Below are 14,937 nucleotides of genomic sequence, written 5' to 3'. Positions count from 1 at the left end.
GAACCCACATCGCCTGGAAGAAAACCTGCAAACTGTGAACTGAGCATCACTAATGCATCGGCCTGTGCCTGCATCTGCAGACAGCCACAGATAATAGCCCAAGGACCGTCAACCTGCAGTCCGTGGTCCACATACGGTCCATCAGGGCCCTGTGTAGCCTGCAAGATGTTTTGTTTACTGCTGCCCTTGCACAGGCTTGCCAGATTCCACTAGTTTCTGTCTGTGTATTTGTTTCCTGTTGGTATTACTAAGGGGACAAGCTCCTTCAGCCAGGGCACATGAAGCGAGGTGCACGCTGCTGGCACACAGCAGTGACTGTGAGACCCACGCACTCCTGCTGTGTCCTGTCAAACCACCCTGCAAGTTCTACGCGTGCCAATGCCATGAGCAAAACTGCTCCCTCCTGGGAGACCGTCTGGGTTACGACAATTTTGCAGCCTCCGAGATGCAGGGGGGCTATGCCTACGGCCCACTGCCCAGGCTGGGTTGCTCATCACTTCCAGCCATCCAGTTGGCTCCCATGCCATGCACAGTGAAGAGTCTGGATGCTGCTAGCTGGTTTGCTGCTAAGCTCATCAGGCCGAGAGGGATTTCACATCACACAGAGCCAGGCAGGGCTTGGCTTGGCCATGGCCTTGCAGCCCCTGGGCCAGGTGGGGAAAGGACCAGACTCACCTGTGGGTTAGGTAACACACAGGACACGCAACAAGGAGTCCTGGGGCACTATCGGCCAAGGATACTTTGGAGCATGAGCTTTTGTGGGCAAAGACCTGCTACGCTCACGCTCCAAAATATCCATTAGTCAATAAGGTGCCCCAGGATTTCTCATTGTTTGTGAAGGCACAAACTAACTCCGCTGCCCCTCTGCCTGGCCGGGCTTGCCCCACAGGGCCAAACCCCAGGACAGCACACCCTCCACCTTCATGACCCCCTTGGGGCCACAATCCACGTCCCGCTTCCAGGCCAGGGTGTCCCGAGGGCCACCACAGAGGCCCTCCCAGCCCCCACTCTAGGTTGCCAACTCTCCCAACCGGACGGGCCAGACACCACGTGCGTCTGTGGTGTCCCGTCCATTCAAGCCGGGAGCGTTGGCAACGTCTGGGACTCTGCTCCAGGGTTCTTCGCACAGGGACTTCCCCGCGTTCCACCGGCACGCTCGGCCCCAGCCCCACCCTAAAAGGGTCACGTGGCTCAGTGGGCGGGAAAGCTAGGGATGATCACGTGGCTCCAGGCCTCGCGAGGTCAGGGTGATCTCGCGCCTGCGCACCGACGACCGCGGAGGCGCTGGTCGCCATTTTCCCCGTCCCGGCGCGGGGGGAGTAGGGAAGAGAGCGGCGGCCATTTTGTTTTCGGCGCCTGAGCGAGCGGCAGGCCGCGCAGGCAGCGGGAGCGGGCGGAGGGGACGGACCCTACGGAGCCAGCCCTGCGTCCCACCCCACCCCACCCCCCCGCCCCGCGGCCGCGCCCGGAGTCCTGGCGACCGTCTGCTTCGGTGAGACGCGGGGGCGAGACGCGGAGCCAGGCCGAGGGCGGGAAGGCGGGGCTGTCCCTCCCCATGTCCGAGCCCGGTGCGAGTGGCCCAGCAGGGCCCCCCGGGGGGCGTGGGGCTGCCACCGTCTTCGCCCGGGGGAGGGCTCGGCTCGGCTCCGCTCCCCGGTAAGCCGCAGCGTAGCGGGGGCTGGCGCGCGGCCGGTGCACTGACCGGGGGGGGCTGGACAGATAAGCGGAAATGGGCCCCGGCGCGCCGGGGGGGGCTCTTGGCGAGCCAGGGCGGGCGCTTCGTGCCCGCAAACGCAGATCCCCGCGCCGCGGCCTGTCTCCCTCTGGACGTGGTCCGCCTCCCTGCCGGCTCCGTGCGAGGCAGAGGCGCTGAGCGACGGTCTCACGCCGGGCCGGGTGTTCGCTGTGCCCTTGGGCTGCCCAGCGCCGCCCCACCGCCCGTAAGGAATGCCCGGGCTGTGCCCGCGCGGCTTGGAGGGGAGCACCGGCCTCATTCGGCCAGGGTCAGGCTGCTCTGCCCTGGGTAACCCCTCGGGGAGAGGAGATGCTGTACCCCGCGCCCCAGTGCCCAGCGCATCAGAAAGGGAACAATGAGATGAATCCCTCCAGCTCTCCTGCTTAGCAACGACCACTGCGGGACCAGCCGCTGGCAATGATAGCGCTTCCCCAGGCTGTGAAGCGGCCCCTAGGAGAGGCCGTTCACTACAGGTGGAATTTGGGGGGCATTAATCTGCCCCACATCAAGCCTCCGCAGGGAAGAGGTAGGTGTGTTGAGACGTGAGGTAGCACAAGCTGCTAGTCCATTGAAGCGTGTGTTTTAGGACATTTTGCAATGCCGTGACGTGCATTGCTGGTGCAGTCGCATCATTGGTTTATGTAGTCCTGGGCTGTTTCCACACACTCATTGGCTTGGAAAATCTAGGCATCTAATTCCATGGGCTCCATTCTTCTTGCTAAGTCTGACTGTTTTTCCTTGCAGACTATCGCGATCTGAAGATGGCTGCACAGTCAGCGCCGAAGGTTGTGCTAAAGAGCACCACCAAGATGTCTCTGAATGAGCGGTGAGGAAGCCAACAGCAGCTTCAGCTCATAAGAAATTTTTACTTAATTGTCACTGTGTCCAGTGTCCAAAACCAGCGTGGTTTCTGCCCTGTTTTAACCTAACTAAGAGAAGCAGGTGGCTGTGCGCCACTGTTTTATGTCGCAACAGATGTGGTACACAAGGTTAAAAGGGCAATTATTTTGGAGGATTTTGTCAGTAGCTGTTAATATTAAACTATGAGACGTAAATTTGGTGGGATGTCTTATTAATGAAACAAAGAGAGAAACCTCGCACTCTCCCTTTTTCTTCCACGTTTTTACATTTTATATAGTTGACCCTGCAGCATGGTAGCATGTTACCAAAGCTGCAGAAGGCCTGCTGCTTTGTCCAAGGTAGACACTCTCATGGGTCTGACCTGTAAGAGGCATGCAGCAGGCCACCAAACCAGCCCAAAGACCCTTTAACAATGTTCTTGGGCCTTGTAAGAGGCAAATGCTTTGCTCCATCTCCATCATTTTCCTTTCTTGGCACTGCTTTCTTTTTATTTCCTTCTCAAAAGATCCTTCATCTTTTTCATCCCATTAAGCTTTTGCAAATCTATAATGATGAACTAACAGTGAAACTTCTGGTCATATTTCATTTTCTCACTAACTTGCTCTCCAGTGATTTGGTTAATATCATTAAGCCAAAGAGCAATAAATGAATAAAAAGCAATCTTTATTTTAGTGTGGGCTGCAGTGAGCAGTACTCTCAGGCAGTGCCTGCAGCTTATGGTAGTGGAGGCAGTTAGATGCGGTACTAGAGAGTTATGGGCCTGCTAATATTGTGAGTTCCTGCTAGACCACATTGAGCACTTCTGTTGTGCTTAATTTCCAAGTCCTTTGTAGCTATTAGGATGCTGATCACTGGTAAAAGAGCTTGCTTCTTGGTGATGTGTTCCTACCACAGTTTTTAAAGATAGGGGATCCCTAATGCACCAGAATTCCCAGATGCCCAAGAAATTGTATTTTGAACAAGTGCACTGAGATGGTGGCACCTGTTATGGTGATAGAACTGTCTTCCTTATATGTATTATTCCAGAGACTTGCTCTTCTGTTGTCTGAATGACATAGTTCTCATAAGTATGCCTGCTGACTCCACAGACTAGTAAATATCCTATCTACCCATCCCAAAAAAACACAATCTGCCTTGGCTTTTGCTGTTAGATGTTTGCTTTGATGTTTCTTTGTAATGTCTTCACGTGTCTCTCATGGTCATTTCTGCTTGTTGCTTGTTTTTCATAACTTCTTCCACCTTTAAAAGCAATAACTAAAAACTTTGTCACTTTTGAATTAATATGTCGCACTTATCCAAATCTGAGTGTCCTGTTCTAGCACATTTGTGGAAAACAAGGAATACATAACACACACATGACATGATCTGAGTGTACCACTTTTTACATAAAGTTCATGGGATCTGGAGCTCCAGTCTTGAGAGCCATGAAATGCCATAAATGTTTGTAATAAAACTTTATTTAAACACACATTTTGTTCGACCTTGAAGCTTTACTAATATGCTGAAGAACAAACAGCCGATGCCAGTGAATATTCGGGCTACCATGCAGCAGCAGCAGCAACTGGCCAGTGCCAGAAACAGAAGATTGGCCCAGCAGATGGAGAATAGACCTTCTGTTCAGGCTGCCTTGAAACTTAAACAGGTGAGAGAAAGTATCCTCTTCTACTGCAGACAGTTGGTGTCTGTGAGGAGTTGATGACTTTTCAGGATGTGAGAATTTTGCAAGATGTCACTTGAAAGTAGGAACTGAGGATGTTTGGAGGGACTTCAAGAGAATTTGATCGTCACTTCAGATAAGTAGTGTTTTATAGCCTGTTAATACTGCTTAGATCAGTAAATTTGTTGTGCCTGGTATTGATTAGTTTGTTTAAATCTCTCCTTGTTCTCTTTTGGAAAAATAGCAAGAATGTTACAATTCATGTTTTTTCCTTTCCCCCACATAAGTGGTCTAATTCCAGTTTTCTCCTGAATCCTTAATCTAGCTGCTGTTGCATTGCAATTTACTAACTTTTGTTACAGGTTAATGCTTTTTATGTGAGCATGGGAACTGCCTGTTTTATGCTATTGCCAGATGTTGGAGCACAAGAACTACAGGAACTAAAACTGAGTTCTTGGTTTCTTGCAAATTCTTGATAAAGTAACAAGAATCTTACTATCCCTATTATCCTTGTAGACTGGCTAGAGCCATATGCTACTGAGCAACCTCAAAGTTGGCTTCCTTTTTTGCTGGTCCATTGTGGAGCAGCAAATCTGAGAGAGGTGTATTTCTGTTTAAATGGTGTCTGTGCATTTCTTTATGCTGAGGAAATGGGTCTGATGTACCTTAGCTCTTGTAGATAAAATGCTGATTAGAGTACTGTGTCCAAGAGGCAATTAGCTGTTGCTCGTGCCTAAATGGTGCTTATCAGAGTTGCCTGACTCCTGCAGAGAAAAACTTGGCAGGAGTCTCTTGAAATCTGTGTGCATACAGTGCAAAGCAATAATTTAAAACACAGGTCTGAATGGTGGTGCTACTGTGCTGTGTGCTAGCTGTAAATGCACTGCGTGACTCGAATCCAGTAGTCATTAAATATAATCTTGTATATCTCTGGGCACCCAGGAGGGAACTGTGGGAGTTCCTATTTAAGCTGCATTGTCACATAGCTGGAATCTTTGTCTGAGGCTTGTGCTGGATGTTGGTCCTTTTTATGAAAGGAATGTAACTGCAGTGCACTTGGAGCCCAGAAGCCTACTGTCCCCACAGTCAGAACCGGGTGTTACTTCTGGCACTTCTAAACAAAAGCTTTATGTATAAGTAATTTTAGGATTTCAGCAGCATGGTTTTGTAGTATAATTTCATAAGGGTTTCAGTAGTAATATAAAAAGACAGGCAAGTCTCAATTTGTAAAGTACACTGTCCCCTTTGTTTGCTGAGTCCGTGTGTGTCTGAGTCTGAGATTGGGAGGAGGCGCTCACCTCACTTCACTGGCACCAGTTTCACTTTCTCTTTGGAACCACCTCTTTGCTCACATGGGATTTCACGCTGTGTTTTAGAATGAAACACTGTTCTGGATCTTGCCCAGTTGTTGAACAGAATTTGTTGCATTTGAGACTCATGTAGGAATGTCAAATGGGAGAGCACAGCTCCTTGTCAGTGAGTGTAGGGTACCTAAAGTAGCCATCCAGTCCTAGAGCATGCACATCTCCTAATGCCTGCCCTCTTGCTGAGGAACTTGGGCTGCACTGATGAGCATTATGTAAATGCATATCCATAAATCTAATGTGGAGGTGCAGCCAGCAAATCAAATGGAGCATTTCATGCTAGGAAGAGTGGCCTGCATGAGTCAAACCGCCTTAAAGTTGACAGCTGCAGTGTGTACCTCTGGGAAGATTTGGAGACCTGGGTGTAGTTGGGGTGCTCTTTATCAGTCACCACCAGTTAACTTTAGGTGTGTTCACTGGTGCATAAGGGACCAAGGAGTGCTCTTTTGGAAGAGTATCCTGTGTCAGAAGGATCCATTCCTGGTGGAGGCTCATTTTGGGATCTTCAGCATGCCATTAGGGAGGTCATGTAGTCACAGCTATGAACTTTAAAACTCATCTTTCACCCCACTTCATATGTGTAACTGTCCCTTCCTGTGTTTAACCAAGCGAGAGCCATTATGCTAGTGTCCTGTTCCAGTGCAGAGCACCGGGGCAAGTTTGGCTGTGCACAGTAAAGGGCGTGGTGCTGCAGAGCTGTTAACTTGCACCTTGCATTTAAAAGGTGTTACGCTGTGTGAAACAAAAGCCTGAAATCTTATGATTCTACTCAAAGATAGCTAGTGTCCAAGGTCATTCTAACTCCTACTGGCCCCTCTCCAGCAGTGAAAGCAACTTTATAATTTGCTGGACACACGTAGCCAAATGAATGGTATAATACAAACAAATCCCCAAATTAAGGCTGAAATACAGTGGGTGCTGTGGTATAAACTTGGTCTAAGTGTTTCCTTAACTGCCTTGAACTGAGTTACTTGGCATTTGAGAAGAGAAAATGATTGCATTCTCAACTCCTAATTTCTTGGCTCTTGGTGGGTTTTCGGTTGGCGCTTAATGTGGTTGTTTTGGAGAGAGTGAATGTTCCCATTTGTGCTGGCTTCTAAAGACGTAAGGAAGGGTACTGTCTTTCTTCTAACAGCTGGTATAGTCTCTCTGGCTGTCTGGGGAAACCTAGGTATAAGGTTGCTCCTCTGAAACTTCCAGGCATAGGATTATAGAAGGTGAACAACTTTTTCTCTGGGTTCATCGCTATTGCCTGAGCACCTTTCACAGCTGGAAGGCAGCTGCCTACCTTGCCTGCCTTCACATGACCAATCGAAAATGGAAATGTCTGGAAACAGTGCTGGTTTTCAGTTCTTAAAACCTGCATGTTTTAATCTTCCTTTACGTATCTCCATGCAAAGTTTTTGTTTCTGGGGGATGGTCTAGGATGCTCTGGACATACACAACAGACTTTTTTTCTCTAGACCAGCTCTTTCTTGGGACCTGAACACTTTGCAGTGCATCTAAGGCCCTTATAGATTCTGCTCCCTCCTGTGCTGGTGGAGAGATGTGCTTCCATCTGCACCAGTTGCATGATAAATCCCTGATAGCTGCATGACTTTCCTGTTTGTTTGTTTGTTTTTTTTTTAAAAACTTTAATTCCAGAAGAGCTTAAAGCAGCGTCTGGGTAAAAGTAACATCCAGGCACGATTAGGCCGGCCAGCAGGACCCCTGGCTCGTGGAGCTGTTGGAGGACGTGGGCTACCAATGGGTCAGAGAGGCTTATCGCGAGGAGCCATGCGTGGTGGCCGTGGAGCGAGGGCGTTGCTGAGAGGAGGCATTCCTCTCAGAGGTGAGTGTGGTGTTAATATGGAAAGTAAAATATCCCTGTGTGTGCTAATACTGACATTCAGTGGCTTCTTGCTAAGTCTGACAGCTGTCGTCTTATTTTGATTTTCCTGGTGTGATTTTTTTTTTTCCCCGCCTCTTCACCCCATTAAAGGTCAGAGTTTACTTCGGGGAGGACGTGGCGTATCCCCTAGGATGGGCCTGAGAAGAGGCGGTGTTAGAGGTCGTGGTGGACCTGGGAGAGGTGGCCTGGGCAGAGGAGCCATGGGTCGTGGAGGACTTGGTGGCAGAGGTTAGTGTACTGATGTTTTGGAAATGGATGAGGGCATTGTTTAAAGAAGAATTTTAAGTAGCCTTTAATAGTCACCTTCTTTGATAAAATATAATATATATAAGTACCAGGAGGGTGGAGATTCTATTTCAAAGTTACACTTGTTTGTATCCAGCCTACAGCATAGTATCAAATACTTTTTCATTTTCTGAATTGTGGGTTTTAACATCATTTGTGCTGAAAGGAAAGGTCCTTGTTGGCATCCATGCTTCCCAGAGAGTTCTGAGGGATGGTGAGTGTCACGTTCCTGCTGGAGGAGGCTTGAGTATCAGCAGAGGGGCTAGTATATCTTCTGCACATACAATTTGGCCTTATTTAACTTTCCAAATGGGGGTGAAGTGTAGCCTTCACAAAAATACTGTGCTAGAAATGTTCATTAAATGAATGACTAAATTCTGCCGAAGCTGAGGGCTTAGGCCTCGAGCCTCAAGGAGAAAGCTTGCTGCTTATCTGGAATTTTTTTTCATGCCCTGGTTCTGTCAGTTCCCTGGTAGTTTGAACCTGGATCTGTTTCTTAGCTACTTGATCCTTTTCCTAGTACAAAATGTTAATTTCAGACCATCCCCATCCAGATTGGCAGTGGAACTGACATAGTGACATCAGTGTCCAAACCCAGGAAATTCTCAAATGGGATGTCACAGTAACCGGTGCTCCCTGTGAGCGACGTGCTCTGGCTTTTTGTTTTAGCAAAAGCCCTATTGATTTCAGTGGAAGTTTATTGCCAAACTGTGCAAAGTCTATATTCCTAGATACAGTGGCATGTAGCAGGTAAGAAACCACAAATTTTGTGAATGAACATTGGACATTAAACATGATAAAATTGATGCACTCCTAGTGAATTCTAATGCTGAAATAGGCATCAGAACTGGTTTGACATCAGATGTAAGCTGAGTGGGATATGTATAGAGCAAGCTTTTTCCTAATCGTTGGTGGCTTTGCTGGTTTAGTAGGAAAGGTGGTGTGAAATAAATACAATTATAGTTGGGTAGCTACTATCTAATCCATCAAGGCTTTAATGTTAGGGATTAACGCCAGGCTAAAATGGTACCAAGCAATGTAAAGGGTACCGTATTGGGCTACTTTGTGAATCCTGCCTGGGATGATGATGGACATGCAGGAATCTTGACAAGGCTGACTTCAGAAGCATTTCAGGCAGTGGAGTCTTGTCTAATTTTATAAATAGACAATGAACAAAGTACATAAACTAGTTACAGACTCCATAGATTTCACGGTGCCTCTGACATGGGATCATTAATGCTGGTAAATACAGACTATGGCATGACTGGAGATAATCACCTCAGAGAAACATGTTTCTCTTTAAAAATCAGTTTTGTATAACTGGCTAACTATAACATCGTAGTTCTCCTGGTCAGTTTCACGTAGAGAATGATGTGCTGGTTGATATGTAACAGATATGAAAAATAGTCCACACCAACAATTGGGTCTGCCTAAGCTCAGCTGCAAAAACATTCTTTATTAAACGTCTTGCTCTCTAATTCAAGATGATAGGCAATGCAATAGCAGGGTTTGTCACAACACTGTGTTGTTTATGCTTGTTTGAACAAGAAGTTTTTCCTTTTAGTGTGGCAAATAGTCTGTACGTTGCCCACAAATAGGAAGTCATCAGTTCGTATTTAGAATGCAGTAAATGTGTTGATATGCAAAATTGGCTTAAAGAAAAGGTCTCCACTCCCAAGAGTTTGGTGTGATTTAGATGAACTTGCCAAGAGCTATGGGAAGCACGAGCATCTCTGTGAGAAGACTGATGTAGGAAGGTTCATGAAAGGGGGTTTGAAGGAGGGAACAAGGGTGTTTGTCACTCCAGAGGAAGGAAAATATCTCATGCACATGGTTAGGTGCAGCAAGGAGGGTGACAGCATATGGAAGAGTGTAAGAGGCAGCTGAGTTTGGAGGATGAACTGAGAGCAGAGATACAGGCAGGAGACAGTTTTCCAAAGATTTGAGTAGACGCTTGATGCTGAGGGGGAGACACAACCCAGAGGAGTGACTTGACATGGTACTGATCTGATCAGCAGCCGGGTCCCACCTTGTATGTGGCTTTGCCATATACCACATAGTTTACAGTGTACCACCAGGCTCCACTACACTGAACATTGTTATATACCTGAATGTCTGCTTCAGTCACCTCCTTATCCAAGCATGTTGCCTTGCCTAGGTGGTAGGGGGTGGCCAAGTTAAGGGCACATGGGCATCACAGGTAGGGTCAGGTCAGTTTCTGAATGTTATTTGCTCTCTGTCCAAGTCTGTTAGTGCATTTCAGTGTAGTGCATAACTGTAATCTCATTTCACTGTAAGGTCGTGGCATGGCAGGCCGGGGAAGAGGGGGCTTCGGTGGTCGTGGCAGAGGCAGAGGACGAGGAAGAGGGTCTGCACGTCCTGCGTTGACCAAGGAACAACTGGATAATCAATTAGATGCTTACATGTCTAAAACAAAAGGACATCTTGATGCTGAGCTGGATGCTTACATGGCTCAGACAGATCCAGAAACCAATGACTGATGGTCCTTGTGATAGACTCTCATTGAAGTTAATGTGTATGTCAATGACCATAAGCTAAAAATGGAAAAACCTGATTCATTCTGGAAGGACCTGCAGGAACAGGGGTGGCCCTGTTCTACCAAGAGATCAGATTTTAGTGTGTTCCTCTTACATTTTGATACTATATGTTGTATGAAACCTTTTTTGGATTGGTTTTTATAATTTTTCCTAACTACTCTAAACATGAATGTGACAGACCTGCTGCCGATACAGCCACTGACATCAGTGCTGGCGTGGTCTGAGCACGCCAGCCATACGGCATTGGCACACTAGTTCCTTTGTGCTTCTGAAGGAAAATGTTGCATGTATGCCACAATCTGTGCTGCTTTAGGTGAAGTGCTCATTGGTGCTGAATACAAGCTATGGGATCACATGGTTATATGTGCCTATTACTCTTAGTGGTTTGTTTCAAGGTAGGAGTTGATCCCATAGTGTGGCTAAATGGTAAATACCTACATTTGCAGTTTTATTGTTGCAATAACTCATCTGAAGTAAACATACCAAAATGTCTCCCTCCTGGACTGCCTAATCAATCAAATTCAGGTTAAGCAAGATAGTGCTCCTCTGTAGTAGACAGGTCAGTCTTTTATTTTGTACGAAAAGTTCATCCCTGCTGGTTGCTAGCATTCTAAGGATAGTTCAGAGAGGGTTTTGCAGGTTAAAGGCTATTTTGGGGGTTAAAATTTGAATTTCTTTTGTATCATGTTTGAAGGGATGTCACGAATGGCTTATGTGTACCAAAATGTAGAAAAAGAACTAGCCTTTGTTTTTAGAATTTTGAAAGAAGCACATCAGTGGCATCAGAGAAAGAAAATCATGTGTAGAAGTCTCTCTCCAAAATACCGGGTCCAAAATTGGTTTTGTCAACACAAGTGCTGTTATCTTTCAATGTAGCCACAGCTGAATTTTCAATCCAGACCGACCTTGGTGGGACATTGAACCTAGGTTGGCTTTAGAAGTTGAGAAGGGGTTTGCTTCTCCCCTCCCCACCCCACCTGAAGATTTAATTTCAATCACCCTGTGAACTGTTCCAGTGGAATCTTGTATTTCTGGTTCGTTGTGACAAACAAAGGAGAGAAACTTATAAAAACAACTGTGGACTTCGTGGAGTTTTTAAATGCTGTCATCTGTAAGAATGGTATTCTCCAGCACTAATTGTTGATTGAAAACTCTCAGATGAATAACTTCTCTGAGGGATACCAGAGGACAGTAAATGGTCATCCTCCCCGAATGGAACGTCAGAACTGCATGTAGAAAACATGTCCTAGCCTGGCAAAGTGAGTCTTTGCCCACAAAAGCTTATGCTCCAAAATGTTAGCCTGTAAGGTGCCACAGGACTTCTTGTTGTTTTTGAAGATACAGACTAACTCGGCTACCCCTGTGATACATGTCCTAGGTTAAAGCATGTTCCTAATGCATCTTCCTCTCTGGGGCCTGGCAGTCTTATTTTAGTTGTAAAATTCTGAGTGGTCCTCTTGTAGATTGGAGGGTGGGGGAATGTCTGGGCCTTGCTGCCTCCAACCCTTTGTTATGCATGCTGTTGCTTATCTAGGGCTTCCAGGTAATTTGTATAGCAATTCAAAGAAGGAAACAAATACATTTCTTCTTCCTAACAGAGAGAGAGCCATGTTAGTTTATATTCTATCAAAACAAAAAGACAGTCGAGTAGCACTTTAAAGACTAAAGAAAATAATTTATTAGGTGGTGCGCTTTCGTGGGACAGATGTGAGGGTCTGAAGATGTGGGTCTGTTCCATGAAAGCGCACCACCTAATACATTTTCTTTAGTCTTTAAAATGCTACTGGACTGCCTTCTTGCTTTGATATTTCTTAACTTTTCTTGACTATCCCATTGTATCTGGCTGTGATAACTATTTTAATAGTATGCAAGGGCACTCAGGCAGCCTACTCCTGTATCATGTGCGTTAATGCAAAGATGTCACTTAACTTTGCACTTTCAACAAGGCTCTTTCTTAAACTTCTCCCTGGGTGGCCAGTAGATTTCTCAACTACTGCTGTAGGTTGTTTCCTCGGTAACCTCCTGTGGGCCCTATGAGCACTTCCTCCTGTTAAACTGTCCCCATAACTCCTGTTGACTGCTTAATGTTCTCCAATTGAAGGGGTACTATTTTAAATGAGTACCTTAATCGTTCATTAAAGGTGCTCAACACATAGGCTATATCTGCATTACAGCAGAAAGTTAACTTACACTACACAACTCAGCTGTGTAAATAGCATAGCTGGAGCCAGTGTGGCTTGAGTCCTTACTACAGGGTCTGGACCTCAGGGGATGAACACCAGCCCCTGCCTTTACTCTTGTAGTCCAGTGTGCACTAATATGGTCTATGGAAGAGTGATCTGCAGTTGATCTGGTATGCCTGCCTGTGAATCAGTCTCATAGCATTTATCAGGGCTGTAGTATAGGTGTAGCTTTAGTTCTGTTAAATGACTAGAACTATTGTGAAATTACAAAAACTTCCTTTTGTGGGGCAGAGAGGATTAGATGCAAGTAGCACAGGGCCATGCAGCTGAATGTACTGGAGTAAAATGACAAGATTAAATTGGGTTATGAATAGGGGAAACTTTAGAATGTGTCACACTCCCTGCCTACAGGCCATCCCCAACCGGAGCAGTTGTGTATTCTGGGGGGGGGGGTGTGTCCCTTACTGTCTCCCAAGCCTTGTCCATTCCTGCTACTGCCCCACTCCCCCATGGCAACTTGTTCTCTAAGGAGAGAACCTCGTCCATTATGGGTGGCCTGCTGTGGTTGGGCTGCTCTGTGTCTCCTGCAGCAAGGCCTGACCACTTCTGCTGCCCCCTCCCAGGCTCCCCCATAATCCCTGAAGACATGTTCTGGAGGTGCAGGGACAGGACTTTGGCTTCCCCCCCACCCCTGCTACTCTTGGGCTGGATTATGGGGCTGCTCCAGGTGAGTGCATCCTGTGGACCAGGAGTTTCAACTTTTAACATCTTATTGTCTATTTCTGTACTGTATCCAGTGTGGAAAAGTGTTCGACTTGTTCCTTAAATCATTTGAACACCCAGTTGAAGTACACCATGAACAGAATAGCGGCATATGTGAAAGCAGACCCGTGCTGGTATCTGGCATCTCCCCATCTTGTAAACTCCAAACAGAACAAGTGTGCCTGACTTACTGCAGCCACTAGATGGTGCAGCAGCTCTGCCTAGTCATGCTACAGGTTGGAAGGCTTCTGGACTTGTTCCAGCCCAATCTTCCCCACATCTCAGACCTCCTAAAGAATTTTTCATGGTGTGTTAAGTTCATAAAACGTATCATCTGCCCCCTTCCAGATCTGTCACACCAGTGCCCTCAAACTGGTAGAGCAAATTCACCTACCTGAAACTTAACAAGAGACTTCACAGAGTATTTTTAGTTCTCTCTTGAGGGGGCTCAAGTTAACAGGCATAGGGGTTTTGGTGGGGCAGGGAAAAGGGCTTGCTAATGTGCAGTGGAGGCTCTGGGTGTGTGTACAGTAAGGTTCTGTTGCACAGTTCCAACCTGAGAAGGGTCTGTCTAGGAGATTCTGGCGGTCTTAACAGACTACAAAAAAGCAGTAGGCAGGGGGACTTAGTCATCCTGGTGGTGGCTTCCTGCAAGCCTGGATCTGCCATTCGTATTGTTCTGTGAATCAGGCGGGCTCACAGGGCTGCAGCTCTGACTTCTGCAGTGGGGTGTTCTATGGCATAGCCTCAGCAACCCCAGGTGAAACAAACAGCCACAAAGCCTGAGCCCTTAGATGAGCAGGGGCCAGTGTGGTTCAGATCCACGGTCCATCTAGTCAGGTATTCCTTTCTGATGGTAACCAGTACCAACTATTGTGGAGGAATGGCTCAAGAAGAGCCAGTGATGGGATAACATGCTCCTGGGACCCTTCCACCTTAACATCTAGTTGTTACAGGCTGGCTTTGAGGCCAGGAGGGTTCTAAGAACAAGGATTTTTATTGGTAACAGTGGTGTGCCTCCAAAGGAGTAGCCCTGCCGAACTGACTGGAACCACTCATGCATGGGAAGTGTTAGTCTGAGAATCCCCAGCAGGAAAATGGTTCTTACCAGGTGTTTGTTTAATTCTAGTGAAGACAAGGCCACTTGTCAGTTTCACCTGTGAGATAGGGATAAGGTGGGGAATGTGTCCCATACTGAGCACCCTGAGCTGCTAATGCATTAAAACCACAGCTGCCTCGTCTTCCCTTGGATTTTACCTGCTGTGAGGGAGAACCCATCCTTTTCTGCCTTAGGAAGCCAGGATGTGGGCACAATCAGAGACACTAGCCATAGGTGGTAGGAATTCTACTGTTTTTCTCACTGTCCTGTGTTGGTACCAGCCCTTGTCTGGGTGCGGATATGCACGTTTCTGTGCTGGGCAGATAAAGGCACTTTCATGCTGCTATAATGACAGCTGTACAGGAAGGTTTGGCAGTAACTGCACCAGTGAAACCCGTAAGTGTGTAGACAGGCTTCTGACACAGATCCTGCCTCCATTGCTCTTCTAATAGCAATGAAAAAGAGCCCCTTCCTATCCACACCAAGGCAGGTTTTAAAGGTTACACAGAAAGAGGGGTGGCTTCCCTGAACCCTGCTTCTCC

General features: G+C 47.0%; 1 protein-coding gene across 3 annotated transcripts; it reads left to right on the top strand.

Moving 5' to 3' along the window:
• Positions 1–1,373: 1,373 nt before the first annotated feature.
• CHTOP (chromatin target of PRMT1) lies at positions 1,374–11,438 on the top strand. Of its 3 annotated transcripts, none has more exons than XM_074980565.1 (6): positions 1,374–1,492; positions 2,480–2,561; positions 4,085–4,238; positions 7,265–7,448; positions 7,599–7,736; positions 10,092–11,438. In XM_074980565.1, exons 2-6 carry the CDS (start codon positions 2,497–2,499, stop codon positions 10,292–10,294), a joined length of 744 nt encoding a protein of 247 aa, XP_074836666.1. In that variant the 5' UTR covers positions 1,374–1,492; positions 2,480–2,496; the 3' UTR covers positions 10,295–11,438. The 3 variants fall into 3 exon arrangements, with proteins under 3 accessions (XP_074836666.1, XP_074836664.1, XP_074836665.1); XM_074980563.1 differs by having other exon boundaries at positions 1,375–1,492; positions 7,262–7,448; XM_074980564.1 differs by lacking the exon at positions 1,374–1,492 and adding an exon at positions 1,599–1,656 and having other exon boundaries at positions 7,262–7,448.
• The last annotated feature ends 3,499 nt before the right edge of the window (positions 11,439–14,937 follow it).

Source organism: Carettochelys insculpta, chromosome 30, assembly GCF_033958435.1.
Source record: "Carettochelys insculpta isolate YL-2023 chromosome 30, ASM3395843v1, whole genome shotgun sequence".
In the NCBI taxonomy this organism is placed as follows: domain Eukaryota; kingdom Metazoa; phylum Chordata; order Testudines; family Carettochelyidae; genus Carettochelys; species Carettochelys insculpta.
Note: the sequence above shows the minus strand (reverse complement) of the source record. Positions and strands in the feature narration are given on the sequence as shown.